This window comes from Apteryx mantelli, chromosome 19, assembly GCF_036417845.1.
Source record: "Apteryx mantelli isolate bAptMan1 chromosome 19, bAptMan1.hap1, whole genome shotgun sequence".
Classification (NCBI taxonomy): Eukaryota; Metazoa; Chordata; class Aves; order Apterygiformes; family Apterygidae; genus Apteryx; species Apteryx mantelli.
In genome coordinates this window covers 11,071,745-11,094,376 of record NC_089996.1, presented here as the reverse complement: position 1 = coordinate 11,094,376, position 22,632 = coordinate 11,071,745, and the positions used below count along the sequence as shown (strand labels likewise).

The 22,632-nt window shown below is 38.5% G+C and overlaps 1 protein-coding gene across 5 annotated transcripts in view; it reads left to right on the top strand.

The window, feature by feature from the left end:
* Window positions 1–22,632, top strand: part of CA10 (carbonic anhydrase 10) — a 212,066-nt gene that overhangs the window by 143,734 nt on the left and 45,700 nt on the right. For all 5 annotated transcript variants that reach the window (XM_067308147.1, XM_067308145.1, XM_067308146.1 and 2 more), the window contains one exon: window positions 20,760–20,945. In XM_067308147.1, the coding sequence (XP_067164248.1) occupies window positions 20,760–20,945 (186 nt within the window). The remainder of the gene's footprint in view (window positions 1–20,759; window positions 20,946–22,632) is intronic.

The window sequence follows — 22,632 nt, the reverse complement described above, 5'->3', positions numbered from 1 at the left end:
TGGCCCAGTAGCACTATCTGCATTTGATGCAGAGATAGCTGTCTTGTGAATATTGCTGGCATTTAAGTCTCCAGCAGTTCCAAATATATACTGACTAAGAGAACGGGTAGGAAAGTACCTTGTGGGACTCCAAACACAAATGTTCTGCCTTAGAGAGCAGCTTCGTGTTAGCTGCCAGCTTTTGAAAGGGTTGTGGTCATGTGGGGGGAATCTTCAGCCACCTATACAACGACTCTCCAGGAGCTCAGTGAAGGCTCCTTTTACTCGGTACAGCTGAGGACAAGGGCCTGTGTTTTCTGAGTGATCAGGCCTCTTAAAATCCCCCTTGATAAATAAAATAAACAATATGTGCCTCTGCTGTCATCATTTTAGTGAAAAGGATCAGGGTTGAAATTTCTTCAGGTCCCACTGATACTAGTAGGACTCTAAACCTGTGGGTCCTCTCTATACCGCAATTTGTACCAGTTTATTTAACAGTAGATCAGTTTTGTAACATTGATATAGCCTCTCTAACGCCACAATACATCTGCTTTGTATTTATTTTACAACGATTACCTATTGATTAAATATAAATCCATGTAAACTATGACATAGTTTCCAGATAAAGACTTGTACCAATTTAATTAAATTGATTTAAAAGTAACCAAGTATTTCATATATGTATATATTTTTTTATATGTTATGTGTTAGGAATTTAAATAGGGTGGGAGCTCACAAGAAACAAAGCAAAACAAAAAAGGAAGGTATTTTTAGGAGTTCTGAATCTGGGAGGGTTCATGAGGCAGAGGAGTGTTAGGCAAGGGAAATCAAGCTGAAAAAGATTGCTGTGCAGAGAGGTTTGATTACATGATGCCTGACTGGGTCATTTCCCCTCAATACCTCACCCCACCTGGTTCACCCTGCCTTCTTGTTCTAGATTTCTCCCAACCTGAAGCTAACTTAACCATACAGCTCTGTTCATACAGACAGTTAAGTAAAATGATACTTCTTAAGCTAGTATGCACCATAGCTGCATTATATCTTCCCTTTCACATAAACTTATTCATACATACGTTACTTTCTCAAACTCTAAACTTAAGGATCTAGCATGCAAACATAATTTCTGTCCAGACCCCGTCAGCTAGGCAACAGGCTGAAGCCTGTCATCATCCTAGATATTCAAAAAAAGGTACATTGAGGGCATTAAGGTGTGTGTTTTGCGATGTCCTTCAAAGAGCACTTTATCCAGACCCGTGCTGATATATCATGTTACCCACAAATTGGATGGCACAAGAAGCGTCACTGCTAGTTGCTGTATCTGGCATTTTGTTACTGAGACGACATGATGTCACTTCAATCTAAGGTAAGAGGTCTTTGTGTCAAAACCAAGTAAGGTCATTTCATGAATGCAATGTGGATTGGACAAAGAACTGAGAAAGGAATTACCACCTTTTGGGGGAAATATTACCTATTCTGCTCAATAAGTCAATGGACTAGTTTCCGACATTCAAGTGTCATAGTGCCACTTCTGGAAAGCACACAGCACCTATTTCACAGCTCTTAAGATATCATCTAGTGTCCCTTTTCCCGCTGAAATTGCTGTCTTCCAACTCTGCGTGGCCCTGTGCATCACTGAAACTTTTTCACCAAGCTGCCTTTGACACAACACAGCACAGTTCTGCTTCACAGAAAATACACATCTGTTCACACTGCAATCTAGTTTTCTTAAATCATAGTCAACTCTAGTGCAACTTGGAAAAACAGGAAGAACCAGGCCTATAATTTCCTAAATATTTCTTGCCTGACAATTCCATTTTTTTACTTAGAAATCAAATCTGAAGTGTATAATGCAGATTCTCTCAAAAAAAATCCTTTTTATCTCTAAATGCTGTCTTATAAATACAGTTTGATTCAACTTAATATATTTATAAGAATACAGCAATTGACAATTTTTAAATGTTATCTTTGTTTTCCTACAACAGTTCACTTTTCATTCATTTCTTTCCCTGTTTTTTTCAGAAACAGATCCTGGGAAACTTTCCCTTTGTCAGTGAATGTTTCTGAGCTGTGCAGCCCTCCTTTTTTAACCTTTGCTTGTAGACAGATAATTCACAAGCAGTTGGGGCAGGGCAGTGCCTCTCTCCCCAGTAGGAACAGTCTCATTCCAGCTGATCTTGCTCTAGTTTTAAGTCCAAACCTGGATTATTTATTTCAGGATGACCTGCATGCTAATTAGCTTGCTAACATTGCATAGATCTGTAAAATTCACTGTTTACCAATAATTCTCAGATCTCCTATCCTGCCAGGAACCAGTTTGTCATTTCATCTAAAAAAATCACCAAAGAGTTTTGAGTATTAAAGAAAATCAAAATATTTAGTCACAATGAGGTATTTTATTTCAAATAAAACTCCAGATATATGGACCAAATCTCCAGAAGGCATCCATAGTGTTTAGGCAAAAGCATTTACCTAAATTGCTATCTTGTGCGTGCGTATGCCAACATCGCATGAGAAGCCGCTCAACTTGTACAAGTAAATGTGCCCACAGCTTTTCAGCCGTGTTAGTTCAGGCAGCTTGAAAATTTACCCTAAACCTGATTTAATATCTCATAAGCCTGATTTATACACGATCTGCCATAAATGATCATTGACTGAGTATTCAAAGCAGAAAACCAAGTCAACTATACATAAAGAATGACTACTTATCTTTGCAAGGCATCTTTCCCTGTGCATATTGAATACTTTATCTTTTCAATGGTCACTTAAAAATTCTTGGCTATAAACTCTAGATCTGATTCTCCTCTTACAACAGTGTAAATCAGAAGTAGCTATACTGAAGCCAGTGGATTAATACTACAGTAAATCCAAGGTGATAGGAGAATCACTCAGTCTCCATTGACATCGATAAAAAGAACACTAGACTCCATGTAAATAAATGGCAAGAAGCTTCCTCAAGTCCGTTCCAGTTGGCAAAAGTTATTTGATAAATACATTTTAATGAGGCCCTTTTAAGTTGTGTTATATTTCACCTGATGTTTATACTGTAATTCTTAGAAACTGGTTTACTGCATGAAATATAAGATACTTTGATGGAGTCATCTATAAGTATATGTAAGAACAGGAGGTTGGGAGTGCCACATATGGAAAAAATGTACAGTTCAGGGTTCCCAAATGGCATCTTTACATAATTGTAAAAAGACTTAGAGGAGCTAAATAGCTGGATGATGGTAGAAAAAGAAAGAGAAACATAAAACTAATGGTAAATAAATATTTGTGCGCACACAAAAACCACACAGCAATTACTAATTTAATGTCAGAAGACAAGGAGGAAACAGCTGCTAGCTGTATTTTCCATAGTAAATAAGGTCATTTGAATGTGATAGCGATACCATTTGAATCACTTCCTGTATTTCAAACACAATATTGCCGGTATTATTAAATATTCCCTGAAGTTATCCTTTCTCATATATTTTTAGTAGTAAGGAAATGTACTCCTTTTAAAAAGAATGCAGATTCTATGAAATGACAGATTTTGCTTCAAATAGGGCTTTGCTTTAAAAACATGAAAGGGGAAATTTACTCGTTTTAATCCAGTGTATTGAGCAGATTGCAAATACTTCATATATAGGGGCTCTCAGCAATAGTACATAATTTGACAGTAGTTTCAGAACAGACCTCTTGTGTGGCAGAGACAGTTTGAGTCCATGGCTGCACAGGTTGCAGCAAAGCAAGACGCTTCTTCACCTGCCTCCTGCCATTAGCTTGCCAAGGGCAATTAGCTGCCAGTGTGGTCTTGCTGCTCCTGCCCTGGAGCTACCTCTGTCCTTCTCTGCTTTGAGCTCCATCACGCAGCGTGGACATGCTCCCCATTCATCTGATTTTGTTTCACTGAAATACTACTATTTAAATGGAAGCAGAGTAAATCCAGTTCCGCTATCTTATGAAAACCCAGCCTGACGCCTTCAGGGTGCTGGTTCAGAGACAGAGACAGTGGGCTGCATCCATTAGTGACAGCGGGTTAAGCAGAGGGAAGAAAGAAGGTGGCCTTGGGGGATCAGATGAATGTGTCAGTATGGAGCAAAAGAAGTGGTATCCCGTTTTATCCCCCAAACATTGTGACAGCAAAGTTAGAATAGAAGAAATTTTCAGTTCTGCTAAACCAGCCCACAGCAATATGCAGATGTTGTAACCTGCAGCTGAAAATGGAAATTTAAACAACTCGTGAGATGCATAGAAGAGTGGGTAGGCTCCTCCTGTGAATATGTCCTGGAAAAGGGAATATAGTAAATCCTGTAGGGCTGAGCATGGGAACAGCCTCAAATTACTCATTTGTTAAAACATTGCAAGAAGAAGCAAATGCTTTGATTTTTCTCTCAATACATGTTGAATCATGTTGTTTCCAGTAATAATAATCAATAGCAATTTTCAGAGACCATTAATATTTTTAGAAGCACCTAGGTATGTAATATTTGCGACTTCTTTTTTGGTTCTTCTCGTACATCAATGTCACGAGTTTGGGGGCTTTGGGGGGTACTGTCTGTGCTAGAATACACATCGTCGGTGAAAAGCTTTCTGCTTCACAAGTCAGTTGCTCCCTGCTCATTTCCAGGTTTTTCATTTGAAGCCAAACTGTCGAATCTTTCTCAAAAAATTGTTTACTGTTCTTTTATCACCACTTGCTTTCATAAATACTGTCAGTGCATATGATACCCTCTCCACTTCAGAACCTGCTCATAGCTGTATACTCACAAAGGTGATAAAACACATTTGATTTGCACTGAAACAAGCTTGCAGGCCCTGCTTATAGGATACCTTATACAGTCATGCAGTGTTAATGCCATTTGTGTGCAAGTTAAGCTGTGAATTCCAAACCAAATAATAGTAGTTCTGCCTCAGTAGGGTGAAGGCTGAATTTTGGAGTATAACAAGTTCAGGAGAATGGAAACACCTCACATTATCAGTGAGAAAATGGTGGCATAGTAAATAGCAGAATTAATTATTATTAACCAGAATTAATCAATCAGAATTAGTTCTTTGCTGGTGCATACTCTTAACCTGTGGTGGAGCACGTATGGACCACCACTTCCAGTGGGCACACTACACAGCTCGAATGAAACTTCCTGGGACGTAATGTTTTTCATGTTAGTGTCTAACTTCTTGTCGTTGTATGATGTATCCCTAAATATTCCCACAGCTGTCTTGTTCACGAGGTGGAAGCCAGGATTAATTTTGCTTAACTTTGAAAAACTAAAGACCCTACATCGGCCAGAGAGGAGCTCAAGCCCCACAACTGTTTCATCAGTGAATTCATCGTTCTGACCATTTTCCGTCCGCTGAGTTGGGGTTATTTCAGAGCTTTATTGCCTCCTTGGAAAGATGCCTTAGCAGTTCCCTGTTGGAGCCCTGAAATGGTGCAACAGCCCACGCGTCTGCCTACTGCAGAAAGGCTGCTTGCCGGTGGCAGTGCCAGCCCTGCCAAGGGATGCTCCTAGCTGAGCTCGGAGTCTGCAGCTCTCCCACTGATCACTGCAATAGATGTGAAAGTGTGGAACTGCAAATAAACCCCCAGCAACCAAGCAGTGCAGCTCTTCCTAGAGCCTAACGATAATCCTCTGCAGCGGTCCTGGTCTGAATGATCGCTAACAACTGCATCAGTAGCAGAGAGCCTGAAGATAGGCTGGTTACAGATCAGAAGGATATCAGGAAACACAAAGAAGCTCCTTAATTAATTTCTAATCCTTTTTCAGCCTTAATCTTCTTTTTCATAGTAAGATCTGGCATTACACATTTTTGGCACACAAGCTTTCTAGATGATGTAGATTAAGTCTTAGGTCTCCGATTTGCTACAACAGCATGTCAGTAGGTTAGCTGCTACTGCAGCCTCATACTGGAATACTGCGGGATTATTCTGTCCGGGTGATATATCCAGCTGAAATATTAATTAAAACTATGTGAAGGTGATTCAGTCATCTAGGTTTCTAATCCATGCCCTGTTCTGTGCTTCACAAGGGTTTGTTCAATCTCTTTGCCCTAACTGATGCTGTTTTATTTGTACGTTTGTTCCAGACTACGACTTTGCATATAGACATGTTTTGGGGGGCTTCTGAATACCTTACAGCTAGGGTAGGGGGTACATTTCAGGAAGAAGAAAAGAACAGAAACTATCCCTGTTGTCTGTACTGCAGACACTATTTTGAGTATATATTGGTTATCCAAATAAAATCAAAAGTTTTTTTTACCCATACTGTCTTCTAATTTATGACATGAATATAAAAAAATAAATAGATAGGCCTCTTCTATTCATATAACAAATATAGGTGCAAGACAGATAGTCAGCACTGCATGCTGCATGGTGAAGTCCTATCGATTTTACAAGGAAAGTATTAGTCTTTCCTACCAGACTTTTTTAAAACCCTGTACAGGTATTCTGTAGCAGAATCTGAAGTCTCTATTGGATGTTTAAACATGTATGTTAGAGAATTCTGTCCCCAGAAAATTCTGTAGCAAAATAGTCCCACAGTCCTATAGCAGGAGCATAATAGGCTTTTTACAGTACTTTTATAGAGCCTTCTACATTTCCTTACAGTTAAATAGGACTTTTCCATAAAGGCAGGGTTTATTTTAAGGGATTAGACAAATTTAGAACTATCTGGACAACCATTACCTGATCCTGCTTCTGCTGATTTCAGTAGGAGAATATCAGGCTGCAGCTATGGTATAGATAGAGAACGATACGTTCATCCTTTTAAACTCAGAAATGAAGGTAGGTCGGTGCTGACAGTGTCCCTGAATTGTCCCTGTGTGATATGCTTTTATAGCACTACCAGATCCACATTCAGATAAGGCGAAAATTTATTATCTGCCCTGCAGTCTGGATCAGGAGAGAGACGTGTTCGCTAGCGTGGACGAAGTGCTGCACTATGGAAATGAAAGGCTGACTTACTGAGCATTTTTACCTGGGTAAAACACGTTCCCATGCTACGTGCCTTTGTCAGAATTTAGTTATCTTTCAGGCAGCAAATGGCGGAAAGTATTCAGAAATTCTTCTGCAAACCTCGCAGAGTACCGACACAGAACAGCTAACAGTGTTACCCAGAAGAGCAGAAGACACTAGGGACCTCACCACACGCATTTAACTTGCCTCAGCGGCACATAGGGACAGGTACTATAGGAAACCAGGCTTACTATTGTAACTGTGCTGACTACTCATATATGTAGGACAGTAAAAAAGAAACCAAACTAACCAAATCATGTAAAAAAATAGCATTGGTATTACACAATTACAGATGAAAACATGAGGATTAATGTTTTTCTAATGGCCTAAGGAACATACTTAGGAATTTCCTAATAGATTAAGAATGACTTCTCTATTGAAGTGTTACAATTTACCGAATTCGGTTTCCTCAGAACTCCTGAGAATCAGGTCACGTCTACTAAGGTGCTTAAACATGAAAAAGTTGTCCTAGATCAGTATTTCTCAGACATGCGTGGACCAGTCCTGGTCCACCATGTGTCTGCAGGTGCCTACAGGGACTGCACTGCCTGGGATTCAGCTGCTGCCGGCTTTTGAAGGAAGTTAGCGGTCCAGTGTCCAGGGGGAATTAAGTTACTGACATCTGTCACTTTGTGCCTCCATTTGAATGGGATGGCATCGGGGCCCAGAGTTTGAGCAACACTGATCTAGGGTGTAGGATTTTTATTTTAGAAGTCACTGGCTGGATTTTGCTTTGCTTTTGCGTGACAGGACATGCAAGGAATGAGAGGCAGGGATTTAGAAGTATTAAATCTTTTTTTAATACATAAATGAAAAAGACAACAAGCAACAGTATTTAAACCAGAAACCTGAAATCCCTGAAAGGTGATTTGGCCATAACATTTTTATTCAGGTTTTTACTCAATACCCGTTACTATGTTGTCAATTGTCAGCTTGTAGATGTCACATTTTGTTTGGTAATCCCTTGGTGGGTCTGTTATGCTTTATCCCCTACAAATTTATTTAGTCCCAGAATGGATTGGTACATGTATAAACACACAGTTTGGATATAGCAGTTACGCTCGCTCCTGTGGTGGAAGTTAGCATATCAAAACCATTTCTCTATTCCAAATTGAACATTTTATATTGTTTGTCCCTACTTGTATTTCATTATAGTCTAATATGTGTGCAAGAAATTTGGATTGTTTCCATTTTATATGTTTGCTTTACTAACAGACATGCTATCATGATATAAACCGCCTGCCCATTTTAACCAAAGAATAATCTAAATAGTCATTCAAGTACTGTTTTCCTTTTTCAGTAAGTAAACTGAGCAGATGGTGCTTGAAGACACCATAATATTCCTTAGCATGTGCAAAGCTTTCATACATTCAGCAAAAAGCAAAATCAGTTCTAACACTGGTTGAAAAATACTTCTGAAATAACAGACAACTTTTTCAATGTTACATCTTGACCCAGCCACTGGGTTTCCGTCACCTTTCCTCTCTGAGTAATGCCATAAGATTAACTTAAAATATTGCGTGTACTATTCCCTCTAGCAAAATGATCTAGACCAGAAGTAAAAATGTGTCTGTTATGTGGTGCAGAGGCTTAAGTTATTCTCCTATATGTGAAGAAAACAGTTGTTGGAAACGGTTTGCAACTGAGGGAAACACATGCTCCTTCCCTTGCCGTCGTGGTTACCCTCTGCGCTATGAACCTAGGAACCCCCTTTCGCCACCTTGCTGTCTCGTGTCCCCTGCAGCACTGGGGATCGCCTCGACGCTCGTGCCCGCTCGCTGTTCATGCGAAGCAGAGCTCCTCTCGCGCAGCTCGAGCCCTGCGCTCAGCGAGCAACGTGCCTGTACTTCGGGTGGGAATGGTCAGTGAAGCTACCTATATCCATAACTCAGTTTGGTGACTTAAGACATGGCTGGAGGGATATGTTAATATTTATTCCTAAACAGAGGAAAGCTACCAGAGGAGCTTTTAATTAACTGTGCCAGTCCGTTTTTTAATTGAAGTGACCAGGAGTTCTGCAAAATCATATGCAGCAGATGTGTCCCAGCGTCCTCACTGCAAATGAATGTCATCAACAAAAGGATAATGAATTACAGTTCTAGCAAAAACTTACCTTAAAAATTCAGCCATTTGCCAAGTCAGTTGATGCCCTACTTTCAAGATTGTCATGGCAAGCAATTCTGAACAGTGTCTGCTTATTAAAAATGGAGTACTAAAATCAATATAGCAATATCTTGTTGGAGAAAATTCAATTTATCAACAGGTTTGTCATTTTAAAGATGATTAAATGACTTATTAGGCATCATCTAGACTTTAGAAATAGTTGATATGAAAATAATAAGTCATGAGCCACAACAGACTTACAAATCTTTCAGTTACATCAGGGAGTGGCTATTTTCCATAAATGAAGACCTGCAAGATCTTTCTATCTTTACTTTAGACTAAATCGGTCACTGATTACATATTAAAGACTGGTACTGCTCACATAGATTTTAGTAGCTCAGGGTCAGGCCCAGTATTCAGCATCTATGTGCATCTAAATTGTTAAAAATAGCAAGTTTGTTGAAATTTTCATTAATGTCCTGTAAGAAATACTTGTTCTGATCTCAAGAGTTCATTTTGAAAGCTACAATTCAACTTAGGCCTAAGTCCTATTTAGTTAGTAAGAATATAAGCACCTTTAAAACATTTTCCTATAGTGCAGGCAGAATAACAAATCAGAGTTTGAGAATGAACTCAAAACCACATCTTCATCGAGAATAAAGAGAGCAAAACTGCCTTTACATTATAAATGAGATGTTCAGTACCTTGCAGCTCCTCAGCTCTAATTCATCCCAAATGGGAATGTGTATACACAAGTGCATGTGCAAACACCCAGGGATGGGAAAGATTTAGAGGGATTTGGGAGCTTTTTCAGCTACTGGTTTGCATACTACTGAGAAAGGAAAAGGCATAAAAAATAAGAGGAGAAGTTGCTAATATATGCAATGCTGATTCATAACTGAATACTAACTGCTATTTTATAAGATTCTTCCTGAGAAGATATTAAAGATGAACTTGTCAACATTATTGTTTTAACAGATTAAACATACTTGAACCTTTTAGAATACACATGATAAAACACGGCTTAAAAATGAACTTGTCTTTTATGTCTGGAAAGCTAAGTTCATATCTAGTCTGAATCACATCCCAAGTGGAAAACTATTTAGTCATATTCTGATTCCTAGTTAACCTTATCCCATAATGCCTTCCTCTTTTCCTTATGGAATATTTTGCAAAGCCAGAAAAATCTGTATTTGGTAAGAACAGCAGCAAGTAAGAGGGAAATGGACAGTAAATTGGCATGATACAGAACCTGCTTTTCTTGTGGACTTTTTCAGAATGATCCCTCACCATTTCTTTATTATTTGAGCTAGTTGAAAAGTGTCTTTCACTCTGTACAGAGTAAGACATAGTTGGGAATGAGGTAAGGAGGAAAAAATTGCTTCTAGGTAGTCTGGGCTTTGTGGCATTTTGATTACTTGTAAAAATACTAATTTACACAACTCCAGTATACCTGGAGCTATACAGAAGTTTAAAATACTGAACAAACAACCAGCTCTTCCCCCATGACTGGGCAATCTGAAAGCCCAGCAGGTAATGCGAAAAAGAGAAAAAACCCAATAAAATAAACACAAACTCTCTTGAGCAGGTTTTAGCAGAATAGTGAGCATAGCTGGAGTCTTGGGAAGCTTTCAGATTGAGCAGGTTTGGTATATAGAGCCGTGAGAACGGCGATGCACACGCATTTCACCACGTCCGGAAGCATCTGAGGTGCTAAGGTCCATCACCGTACTGGCATTTAGCTTGAGCTCAGATTCATGCTGCAGCCCAAATTGCCCAGTCTCCCACCCAGCTGGCACAGGACCTGCCTCTTGATTCGAACCCCGCGGGTCGGGTCAGGACCAGCAAAGGGCTGTCTCGCGCTGGAGCTCCAAAGCCCAAACTTGCTAGCCAGTCATTTAAGCAAGGAAGGAAAACCTCAGATATCGTTTTTCTCTTTTTTTCCCTGGAATCATGATAGAGACAATATTCCACAGAAAAGAAGAAGCCAGATGCATGAAGATGTGTTTGTATTAATGCAAGTTAACTAACGCAGGAGATCACAAAGGATGTATGTAACAGCTGTGGAGGACTCCAACAAGGCATAGAAAATATAGTAAGAAACGCAAAAAGGAATGAAAAATATAAAAGCAAATCAATACAAACTTCTTGAAAAGAGAAGGGAAAGGGCTGCCTGTAGCAATGACAGATTTCAATTAGAGGCATATTGAAACAGACTGAAGACTCTTCCAGTTAAGCTGGAGTTGATAATTTTTGGCTTTAGGGAGATCCATTTCAATAAAATGATTTTTTTTAAATGTATCATCAGAGAAAACCTGACGAGTTTGCAATAGAGCGAAATGCCAGGAAAAGCAAAAGTAAGTTCAGTATAGGATTTGTTTGTTTGTTTTTCTTTTCTTTCTACCTCTAGTTTAGTTCCACTATTTTCTCATCATAAAAAGGTACACAAATGCTTTTGAAGCAGATAAAATGAGAAAAATAGAACAGTCCTCTATTAAGCAGGAACAAAAAATATTTGTCACTGTGAAGGCTAAGTTATTCACCTTCTTTAAAGAACTAGAAAAAGCAGGCCAGCTCTTTTCTGCAGCTCAAAAACACTGAAATACACTACTAGGCAGAAAAGCTCATGATTTTTGCATGCCACAAAGGATTTGCCTTGACACATAATGAGTTTTATTGAGGTCAAATTTCAAGCTATCTAAATACTAGTTTACCTCCAGAGATAAAGCGCTCAGGAAATTATTTTGCATTAACTATGCATTTTTTCCTTGACAGTGTCATGGGAAGCAGCTTGATACTGTGAGATATACTGCTTTCAAAAACTTGTCACAGTTTTGCTAAGAAAGGTAATAAAACTTTTGTCCCCCTTCACAGCTAAAAAGCTGAGCTTTATAGATTTTTCTTTTCATTTCCACTGATTTATACCTTCAGTAAAGCATTACCATGCTTCTCCAGCTCCACCGCAGCTCAGACACCGCAATTTCCCTTAAGCAGGGTTCAGTACATGGCACCTCCTTGGAGCTTCGTGGCTAGAGCAGTCGGACGATTTCAGAGAGCAGCAGCAGTGGTCACATTATTTTAGAGGGTTTATGAAAACTTAATAGGCACAGAAATTTAGAACCTCCTGGCACGAAAAGAACCACAGAAATAAAGAACAACAACGAATGGGGTTTTCTGGCTCTTGTAAAATTCTATCATTAACCTTAATAATGGTAGGTTCTGACTTCAAAGTAAAGCAGGTGAACTCTGTATGCACATCTCATTTGTTTGTTCAGTGGGGAAATTTCTTCCAAAAGCTGTATTACAAAAGGAAGCACTGAAGAGAAGGTACAAGTAATGTAAAGATATTTAGGAAGCTTGAATAAATTTATCAAAACACAATCAAATGAGTTATTCAGCATCTAATGTCTATCTTGCTATATGAATAAACATGAGGCAAGTGAAACACAAGTCAAAATCACTGATTTCAGTACATATCCTATTGGTTTCTGTTTGATCTGGGTTCCACTGAAAACCTCTAGCACTTCCACCAAAGAGCTCTCTGAAGGAAGGACTCTGAAATCTGCACAGCTGCTGAAGGTCAGAGCAGCTCCAGATCACTCAATAAAAAGTGACTCAATTAGACCTCAGGATTTTAATTAACATATTCAGTTTTACACTTTAAACCCCCAGATAAAATAGAAAAAGTGATTTTAAAGCTGTTTTTCATTTGTCTGGATTTCTCACAACTTTGTAGGCTTCTGTACCATTTTACAACCTTCTAAAAATTTAAATTTTAAAAAGACAGCTCTGATATCCTTTCATCCAAGACAAAAATTATTCTTAACACATTTTTAATGCAGCTTCTTTAAACTCATATCTTGTGACACATTGCTAGACTAAATTGGGGTAATGAGTTTTCCAAGCCCCGGTTATTCTCTCAATTATTGACTTCGCCCTAATTCTAAACTAAGGTTAATGAACTAAAAGGAGCAGACAAATGTATTTTTTCCCACTTTCTGTTTCATGCAATGCTTATAACTGTGTCACAGCAAAGCATGAGCCTTGTCACCAACAGTAAAAAGGTGGCTACGGACACGCAGGCCTGTGAATCACTGAGTCTCGTTGTACAGTCCAGCCTAGTCTAGGATGCCTCCAAACCGTCTCTTTTGAATACTACAGCATGACACAGGCACCACGGACTCCACAAGCAATGGGAGCTCTCCAGCGTCACGCTAGACCGTACCGCAGTAAAGACACCTCCGTCTGCTGCTGAAGCACCAACAGGTATTTGTTACTGCAACTGTCAGCGATCTCAGGACGCAGTCAGTGCCCCGTCCTACAAACGACTAGATATAACCTGGAATTCGACATGACCCCTTTACCCCTTCACCTGGCTGAAAGGATGGTGGATGATTCTTGCTCTGTGCGCTAGAAAACGGCTTGCTGCTTACCCTGATACTGTACAATTCTTCCACCTGTAAAGACGTCTGTCAAGGTCACATTGTTACGGAATTTATTTTCACACATTCCTCTTCCATACTTAAGTTTGCCTGCAAATATTCAGGTTAAGTTTCAAGATACTACACAGCAGATGATGATGGACATTGAGATTCCCTGTCCTTTCCTACAGCAAAACATTTCTAACGCTTTCTTTTTTCACCCCAAACGGCCCGTAGCGGATCCCCCGTTCGGGAAGGTCCCAGCCTGGAGGCGCTGCCCTGCAGACACTTGCCGGTGCCGCAGGGAGCCCGCTGTCCTCATGGAAGCAGCTCCTTCGCCCAGCTACAAAAGCCATTTTGATAGCCTATTTTGATAACACAATTTTAAAAAAAGCATCAACACACAAGGCACTAAATTAATGCTAGACACTGTAAGTTTTACCGCATCTGCTTTAGCCTTCATAGTTACTAACAAGCAAGAATAGTTGTATTAATGTAGTCGTGGAAATATAATAAAGCGCTTTATTATCCCTAAAAGGCAGCATGTGGCATATAGACTCTGTGGGGTATTACCATATACTAGGAGCAGTTTCATGCCTTTACGTCCTGTGGCATATAATTATCTCGGGCTAAGCAGGTCCTCTATTAGGATTATACTTTTGTTACAGAGTTGTGTATACATTATTGAAGCACATTATTTTGATCACTGAAATTTGACATATTGTGCTCATTAGCCAGCAAGCTTGAATATTTAATTTATGAAGTCGCCACCAAGTTTCTTACAGATCAGTCACTAAGGAATTAAACAGACAAAATTGTAGAGTAATGAATGGGAAAGATTCTTACTTAAAATGGTGCTTTCAAAAAGAAGAAATTATGTCATACCATATGCTGAAACATGACACATTACATTAGGCAGGTAAATGGATTAATTGTACTCATTAACATCATTTCCTTTTTAAAACTTTTCAGCTAACAAGATGAAAAGATTATTTTAATCCTTACACTTATCTCTTACACTTTACATTTTTCACACAGGCCTGTTTTAATCAAATATTGATGATGATGCCTGCTGTTCTTCAAAGCTCAGCAATTATATTGCAGCTCCCTCCCAGGAAGTTGCACAGTATCATAACTCTGGAATTTTCTTTTATTCAGTTTTCTTTTTCTTTCTTTTTTCTTTTTTTTACACAACATAAGATCCATTGAATTCTTGCCAGAAAAGGCACTCCAGATATATTGCTTCTCTGCTGGCCTTGGGGCAACCCGCTGAGCCTGCACCCTCCAGACACGCACTTGTAGACTAGGAACCTGCTTGACTTATGAGCCAGGCTTCCCAGTTCCTTCCCATCACTGAAACCACCACTTCAGAAACTGAAGCCACGGACTGCAGTCGTGTCGCTTACAGAAAAAGCTCAGTTTTAATTTTCCTCCTGGCGGTGGAAGGAACCATGGGGTAGAGGTGATGGGAGGATGGGATGGGTCAACAGTGCTCTCTGCTGGCAGCAACGAAAAGTTGCCGGTAGCAGGTCTGAAATTTACCTTAAATGTGGAGTAAAGCCTGAAATAATTTGAATATGTCTGTTCCTATCTGTGCCTAAGGCCCCCAGACATATCTAGGCAAATCAATGGAAGATCGTGGTTTACAAGGTTCAGAGCATGCTGTTTATTACAGAGATAATTTAGAAAATGATGCGTTTCCTCTGTTTCCTTATATATTGTTGCATATGATAATTAGGCTTAAAGATGAAAGCAGGAAGAAGTATGAAAAATAACTATTAAAATGTACAAAGACTCACTAAATGAACTTAAATAAAATTGAATCATAAGTAAAAAAATGTTTAAAAGCAATAAAAAGAATAAAACCTGTGTGCGTGTGTACACACATACAGAAGTACTGAAGGCAAGGACAGAGCTCTCAAATATTCTATGATAGTCTGGAAAATCTATAGAGCAGTTTTCTCATATTTAATTATATCAATCTCTTCCCCCAGGGAAGACTTTAAAACACAATTATGCCCTTCTTTAACAACTGCTAAATACCTTAGAAGAATAATGCTGAAACATCCTTTTATTTTCCAGCTTAGGTCTCCTGTTAACAACTGCTAGGAAATAAAGACAGCATCATAAAAGTACTTCTAAAACTAACAGGATGCCATAAGCACAATATTAAGAAAATGTATGTTCTTGTACAGCCATTGCTGTGAACTAGGGGAGTGTAATTCTGCTGCAGAGAACGAAGCAGTGCGCCTGACCGGGTTATATTTAAAATTCTAGTTTGGTGCCATGCTTAGTCACCGTCCCTAAAGTCGGATTTCAAATCACAGACTTGCCCTGAAGTCTGCGTACGCTCTATTTGCAAACCCTGAAGCAGTCTCTGCTTTGCACAAGAGAGAGATAAGTGACTTACTACAGTACAATCAATTCAAATCAATGAGGACATTACTTTATATCACAGAATATGGTTTGGTCAAGAGACTATGAACAGAAAAAAAAACATTAAATGAAAGGAACATGCTTGGGGGAACTCATAAAACCCTGATTCAGTTTGCCACTGTATCCACGAGTTCATGTTCAGGTGACCTGAGTCACAGAGTGAAATTTTGCACAGGACGAGCCTGGCCAAGTGTCAGGAAGGAAACAAAACGACCCTGGCATTAACGGCTGCCCACCTCAGTGGGAGAAAAGGCAGTCGCAGATTTATTTGCACATTTGTGAAGCAGTTTGAGACCCCTGGATGGCAGATGCTAGGAACAGTTTAATATTAGTATTAATATTTTAGTGTTTCCATGGAGCACTGGCCCTTCCACGAACCTCCCCGGGCCACCAGTTGAGCAGAAAACCAATGACACGTTAAAGGTCACTTACGATCCATGCTGCAATCAGTTGGCAACCTGCTGCTCTTGCTACATTGATACAGATTGGCAGAAACCAAAGTTAATGACAATGTAAGTGGCATTAATAGCTCGGGTGCTGTTAACCGGGGGAAAAGCTCACCGCTGCCTGAGCTTGCAGAGCCACTTCCTGGTTCTCCTGGAATCCATGACTCAAAGCAAAAAATGTGGAAGCCAGGTGGCAGCCGATAGAAACTTGGTTATTTCAGGAGGTAAAACTGGGGCATTATGACACCTTTAAAACACTCTTCAGTCCTTGGTGATTTGCTTCCCTATGCAGTGCTAGGCCTGCTTTGGACTGTATCTATTTTCATCTTAAAGAAAGAAACATCTAATACCGCAGATAAGATCCAAGGACACCGCAGCAGGCAGCCACACGCAATTGATTTTCTTGGTCCTTACATTCAGTGCTGCTCCACTGGCAGGTACTGATACAAGTTAAAAAATGTTCTTGGAACTGATCCTCAGACCTCTCTTACCAGAATAAATCTGAAATGCTAACTGAGACACTATTTCACTATTTTGTAAAGGCCCCTAGGAAGCAGCGAGCCCGCGCTACACCAGGGAACTGCTAAAATAGGCTGAATTGAGCGACAAAGCGTCTGTCTCCGCTCGCTCTCTCCTTTCGTTATTAGCACGGCTTTGCCGCCAAACGGATTTTTTTTTCTGCCACTTTCCCAGCTAAGATTTTTGAAAGCTAATTTAACATAGACTATAAAGTTGAACTTTTTTGTGATCACAGGACCAGCAAGTTATACTCAGATACAGCGCAAGCGATCAGATCTTCCTTAGAAATGTAGTATCCAATATATCAGCAGCTTGTGCTTGTGTGGCTGTCTTGCATCAAGATAAAGAGAGAGTAATGCTGCTGGGGAATTGTGTGCACAAAGGTCTGTGAAGCAAGAATTAAAATGAATGAGATTAAATAGAAAATAACTACATCAGGAATACATTAATAATTTAATTAAAACCTGCCAAAGCTGAAATATTCCGCAATTAAGGTTGAAGCCCCTCAACATGCTTTATTCTACCTGGGGATTTTGACATATGTAAAATTACCTATTTGGAAACACTTCCCAATATATGAGGAAAATGAGGTCAACTAAGAAAGTGGTATGGCTGTTAAGTTAGAAGATGTTGGACTTTGCTATTTTCTCAGACAGGCTCTTACTGTTGTTTTAAACATTTTTTCCTTTATTGCAGTCTTATTTCTAGTGCATAAGATACAGTGAATATTGATCCTTTTGAGAAAGAGGATGAGATTTAGTGCTCTTTTTTCCCCAAGCTTGTTTACTTACTATGTTTTCATCTTTATGTAACTTCCAAGTCAAACGGGAACAGAGAACAAAAAGCTCACTTGCTAGGAGAGCAAGCAGCAACTCAATGGCCATAACTGTGAAGGACTTAACGCCAAAGATTAGTTTGACACTTTAAGGAAATAGTTATATAGATTTTAATAGATCTTTTATATTATCCTTCTAAACCACCCTATAACATTTTATCCAATCCACAGAGCAGTATAAAAATTAAACACTACGTTTACTGGACTAGAAGATACTGTTGACTACATCAGGCAGAGTCAACATCTTTCCCATAAGGTACCTCATCTTATGTTGTGCATCTTATAGAAGAATATACAAAATACAGAAAATATCTCCTTAATTGACTTCTGTGCCTGAGCCCTTTTACAAGACCACATGCAACTTTACTTTCCATAAACCCAATTCAGTCTGATGTTCTAAAATGAGTTTGTACCATCACTTTAACTGGCTCAGTACCATAAAATATGGAAAAATCCTTCTTTAATCAATAGCTTCACATAGTGAATAGGATCAGAACCTACTTTTTCTCCAGTCACAATAAAAACTGTACATACTGAAATAATAGCACATTGCTTTCTGCTGAAAACAATGCAAGACCGACTTCTGTTTTCTTGTATTGTTTTTGTATGCAACTTTCCCACTGAGTATAATGAGTCTCAAAGCAGATTTGGAACTTGCAAACAGAAGGTGATTGTACTTACGTGATACTACGGCTGTCCTACAGCTGTAAATGGCTATACCTGAAATGTATGCTTTTAAAGGTTGTGAGATGTTGGGTTTGTATATAAAGCAGACGATATCCTGAAGCGGAATAAAGAATTTCACACAGTGATATGGCGGCAATTTCCATAATCGAGCACAGGCTACTGTACAAACTCAGTGAGTCAGAACTTCTCTGGAATCAAAAACTGGTTCCTAACTTTTCGAGCTTTCATTCTGATGTAATCTGAGCAAATGCAAATAGAAGACACCTCTGTTCTCTTGCTAGTAAGCAAATGCCCATAGAAGAAGTGCCCATTAAAAGTTGCTAGCACTGGTAGCGTATGTTGACACTCTCAAGAAAAGAAATGGGCATGGATGTGTCAGGACCAGTCTGGTCCAGTATCTAGACTGGTATTTGAGGTTACTCTTTCCTCAAGTACCTGCTCTCAGCAGGAAAACTAGTTCTTCACTTAAACCTAAAAAGGCAATTAAAGTGGCTAGACCTTGCGTTTTGCTATTGAAGGTCTTGGATTTTGTCCTTCCTGGCTCCAAGTCTGTGTGTCCCCGCAGGAGGCTGTTCGTAGTCTCCCTTCTGGTGTTCATCCCTCCCTGCAGGTCAGAAGTGAGGCATGATGAGTCCTTCACTGCATTACCGAACTCTTTATCTGCACTTACATAGGGAAATTCTGCTTTAAAACACTCGATACAATTCTATTACAAGCACTGCATTTTTATGAGGGTGAAAATGAGAAAGACTAATGTTAATACTGTTCATGAATCTGCCTCTTTTCATTTCCCACATTTACTCTACAGAGAGTTATTTGAGTCATATTAGGGGTTATTTGGGTCACTTTTACCTTGAGAGAAAAAATAATGGCAACCTAATTTGAGGTTTGTACCAATTTGAGTAAGAAAATGGATTCTGAATATTTTGCACTGTTGCTAAATTTAACTGAGTGTTCAGTGAAGCACGAGTTTCCCAATGTGAATAAGAGGCTTTTAACCATTTTCCCCTATTTGTTTTTAGATTACATTTGTTAGGTACGATTAGCAATTTTATGTCATTCACATGCAGTGTACTGAGACTGAAATCAATAAAATGACCTTCTTCCACCTATTAAACTAAACTTGGTATTTAATTACTATGGAAGCAAAGTCAAGCAGAAAACTAAGAAACATTTATAAGATCATTGTGTTTTATTTGAAATGAATAGTAATATTTATGTTTATTGCTTTTCATAAGCAATTTATTACTGCTTATTTTAAATTGGAATAAACAAAAAAATAGAACATCTGTATCAAAGTTAAAAAATTCCACAACAATCGCAAAAACTATTTAATCTCATCCATTTAGTTCTATTGCACAGTCTGTGCAGTGTAACTTTTTACAACATACTGTGCAACAAAACAGGTCATTTAAACTCAGTAATTAGTATTACAGATAAAATGACACTGCAGCAATGTTAATTACTATCGTACTGATGCAGTATAGGATATAATACATAACAGTCATGTCTTTAATTTTAAATTGAAGTGCAACTAAGCATATTATTTCTACATTTCCTCTTCTTAAAGTAAATTAATGTTATTCAAGTTTACCATTTGTATCCATGCAGAATGTTTTTAAATAAACCACAATTTTTTTTTAAACTCAAACTGGCATATTTCACTTTATAATGGCATAAATTAAGGACCCTCTTGCTATAGGAGCTTTTCCTATGACAGTGGAAAAATATGACAGAATTATATTCTATATGAAAAAATTCCACCTTTATTTTCTTTTTCATTATAGCAACTGCTATAAATCAGTTTTATCAGTTTTACCAGCAGCTCCAGTAGTAGAAGGGATCCCTATTTATGAATAATTATCTCTCTGCTTTTGCAGCACCTTCATTTCTGGATAACTTTGTTAAAAATATTACAAGAAGAAAAAAAAGAATTAAATTTCAGGTTTGTTAAAGCGTACTTAAATAATTTATGTTAGCTGAAATGTTCCCATTTTCAGTGCAGAAATTTTGTAATGACGCCATTATTCAGATCTTGCATAAAGAATATTCTAAAAGCCTACTTATTTAGAAGTATAATAATTCCATTTATTGTGTTAACTATGTGCCCCTGGCTAAGATATGTACATACAAATTTAGCAAATATCTGAATATACAGTATAAAATTCAAAGCAGAATTTGAAGTATAACCTCAGGTTGTGTATTTCATCTCACCACAATGAGATGCATTGCTACATTTCAGTGAAGGTACATAAGGAGCAAAAGCTTGAGGTATGCATAACTAGGTCCTAGGACTTACAATGATTTTGAAAAAATGCCTTTTTCCCCATTTTGTTTAGGTCAGTGGGACAATGTATAATACGGGGAGACATGTTTCTCTACGACTAGACAAAGAGCATTTGGTCAACATCTCCGGAGGGCCAATGACATATAGTCACCGCTTAGAAGAAATCCGGCTACACTTTGGAAGTGAAGACAGCCAGGGATCAGAGCACCTGCTCAACGGACAGGCTTTCTCTGGGGAGGTACGTCACCATGTTCGGAGTTACAAATTAACCAGTATGAAACACTCGCTTTCCATTTCTGTCTGAAGGCATTTGCAAACTAATTTGTACTCATAAAAATTGTTTCCCTTTATCCATTCTGAAAAGCCTGAAACTCCTTTTTGCATTGCTAAACGTATAAGCATGTCATACATCTAAGAATGAAGCTGTTGTATTTATTGTACTGTACAGGTAGACACCGTGTATTCACACACGGGCTACTTACAAACTAAGCAAGTACCATTTGATTGGTCTTTTATATGCCCAGTAAACACAAATACAAAATTAACCACAAGGTGATACTGAAGGTGCCTCCAGTTCTTACAAAGGTGCTACTTTCACTGCTCACTCGTAGCACTTCACATCATGATGCCTTTGCTTTGTGCAGAGACAAGGTGAGACTTCAGGGATGGTTCCGCAGAAGTCTGTGAGACTGCTGAAGTAATAAAGTTAATTCTAAAAGTAAACCTCTGCAGGATCAGTACCTGTTTTGTATTTTAAATACATATTTATAATCATACCAGAAAAGACAAAAAATTAATGATCCTTACAGCTACTGTGGGACTGCCCATTACTTTTGTTGGATAAATATTTTAGCCTCATATATATATGGAATACTCTTTCTAGATCTTTGGTGAAGTTGGCAGACTTTCTGGTAGGCAAAGCAGAATCTTTCCGTTCTTTTTTTGTAGAAACATTTGTATGTAGAAGGAATGCATGAGTTCTGTTGTACCCCATCCTCCATCAGCTTGTGTCATGCCTGTGAACTATCGAGTACGCTCCACAAATCTTAGCAAATGAAATAATGCTTCAGAAGAACTGTATATTACTGTGGGGATTATTTTCAAGATACTCTAGGTATCTTGTTACTATTCTTTTAGAAGACCAAAACGAACAGTCTTCTGTAAGAAAGCACTTCTTTATTTTGTTGGGGATGAATAATCACATTACTATCTGTACCATCTATCAGAGACTGCTGATGACTCAGTTAATGCATGGCGTTTTCTTTGGCATTGTGCAACAACAGTTATCAAAGAGTAGCAAATTAATTGCAGAGTTGTCAAATGATGTTACTATAATTGATGATAATCATTTGCTTTGTTTTATAAGCTACATAGATGTATAATATAGCCAGTGGCAGCTTTTTCACGAAATTATTCATGTCTTACGCAACTGACATCTGGTTGCCTTGCTTAAATTCTGTGATAAGTGGACACACAACATGTTATTCCTTTAAGAGAGGAAAGTTAACTGTGCTTTAATAAGCAAGGGCTCTGCTTTCCTCATCAGATTTACAAAAGAGCAATATTCAATAGAAAGTAGTGTGGCTGAACAAGAAAGCAAAAATATGGTTGAAACATGCATTTGCACTCGATTTGACACATCAGCATGGTTTCAGATTTTATAAAGAGTCAATGAATTAGAAAGTCATCAGTCATAGACTATAACAAAGGGTAAAAATGTAGAGCATTGTTTTGCAGTACTTCAAGTTTTACAGAAGGAAAAAGTGAAGACTTTGCTTTTGATGAAGGAAGAGCAGTGCAAAATAGAACAGAATATATTTTCTTATTTACGTTTCTCAAGTTTAAAACTAGACTCTTCCATTTTTGAAAGTGAGCATTTTGAAGTACAGTAATAAATGTAGCTGGCACTGGAGGCCTTTACTTTC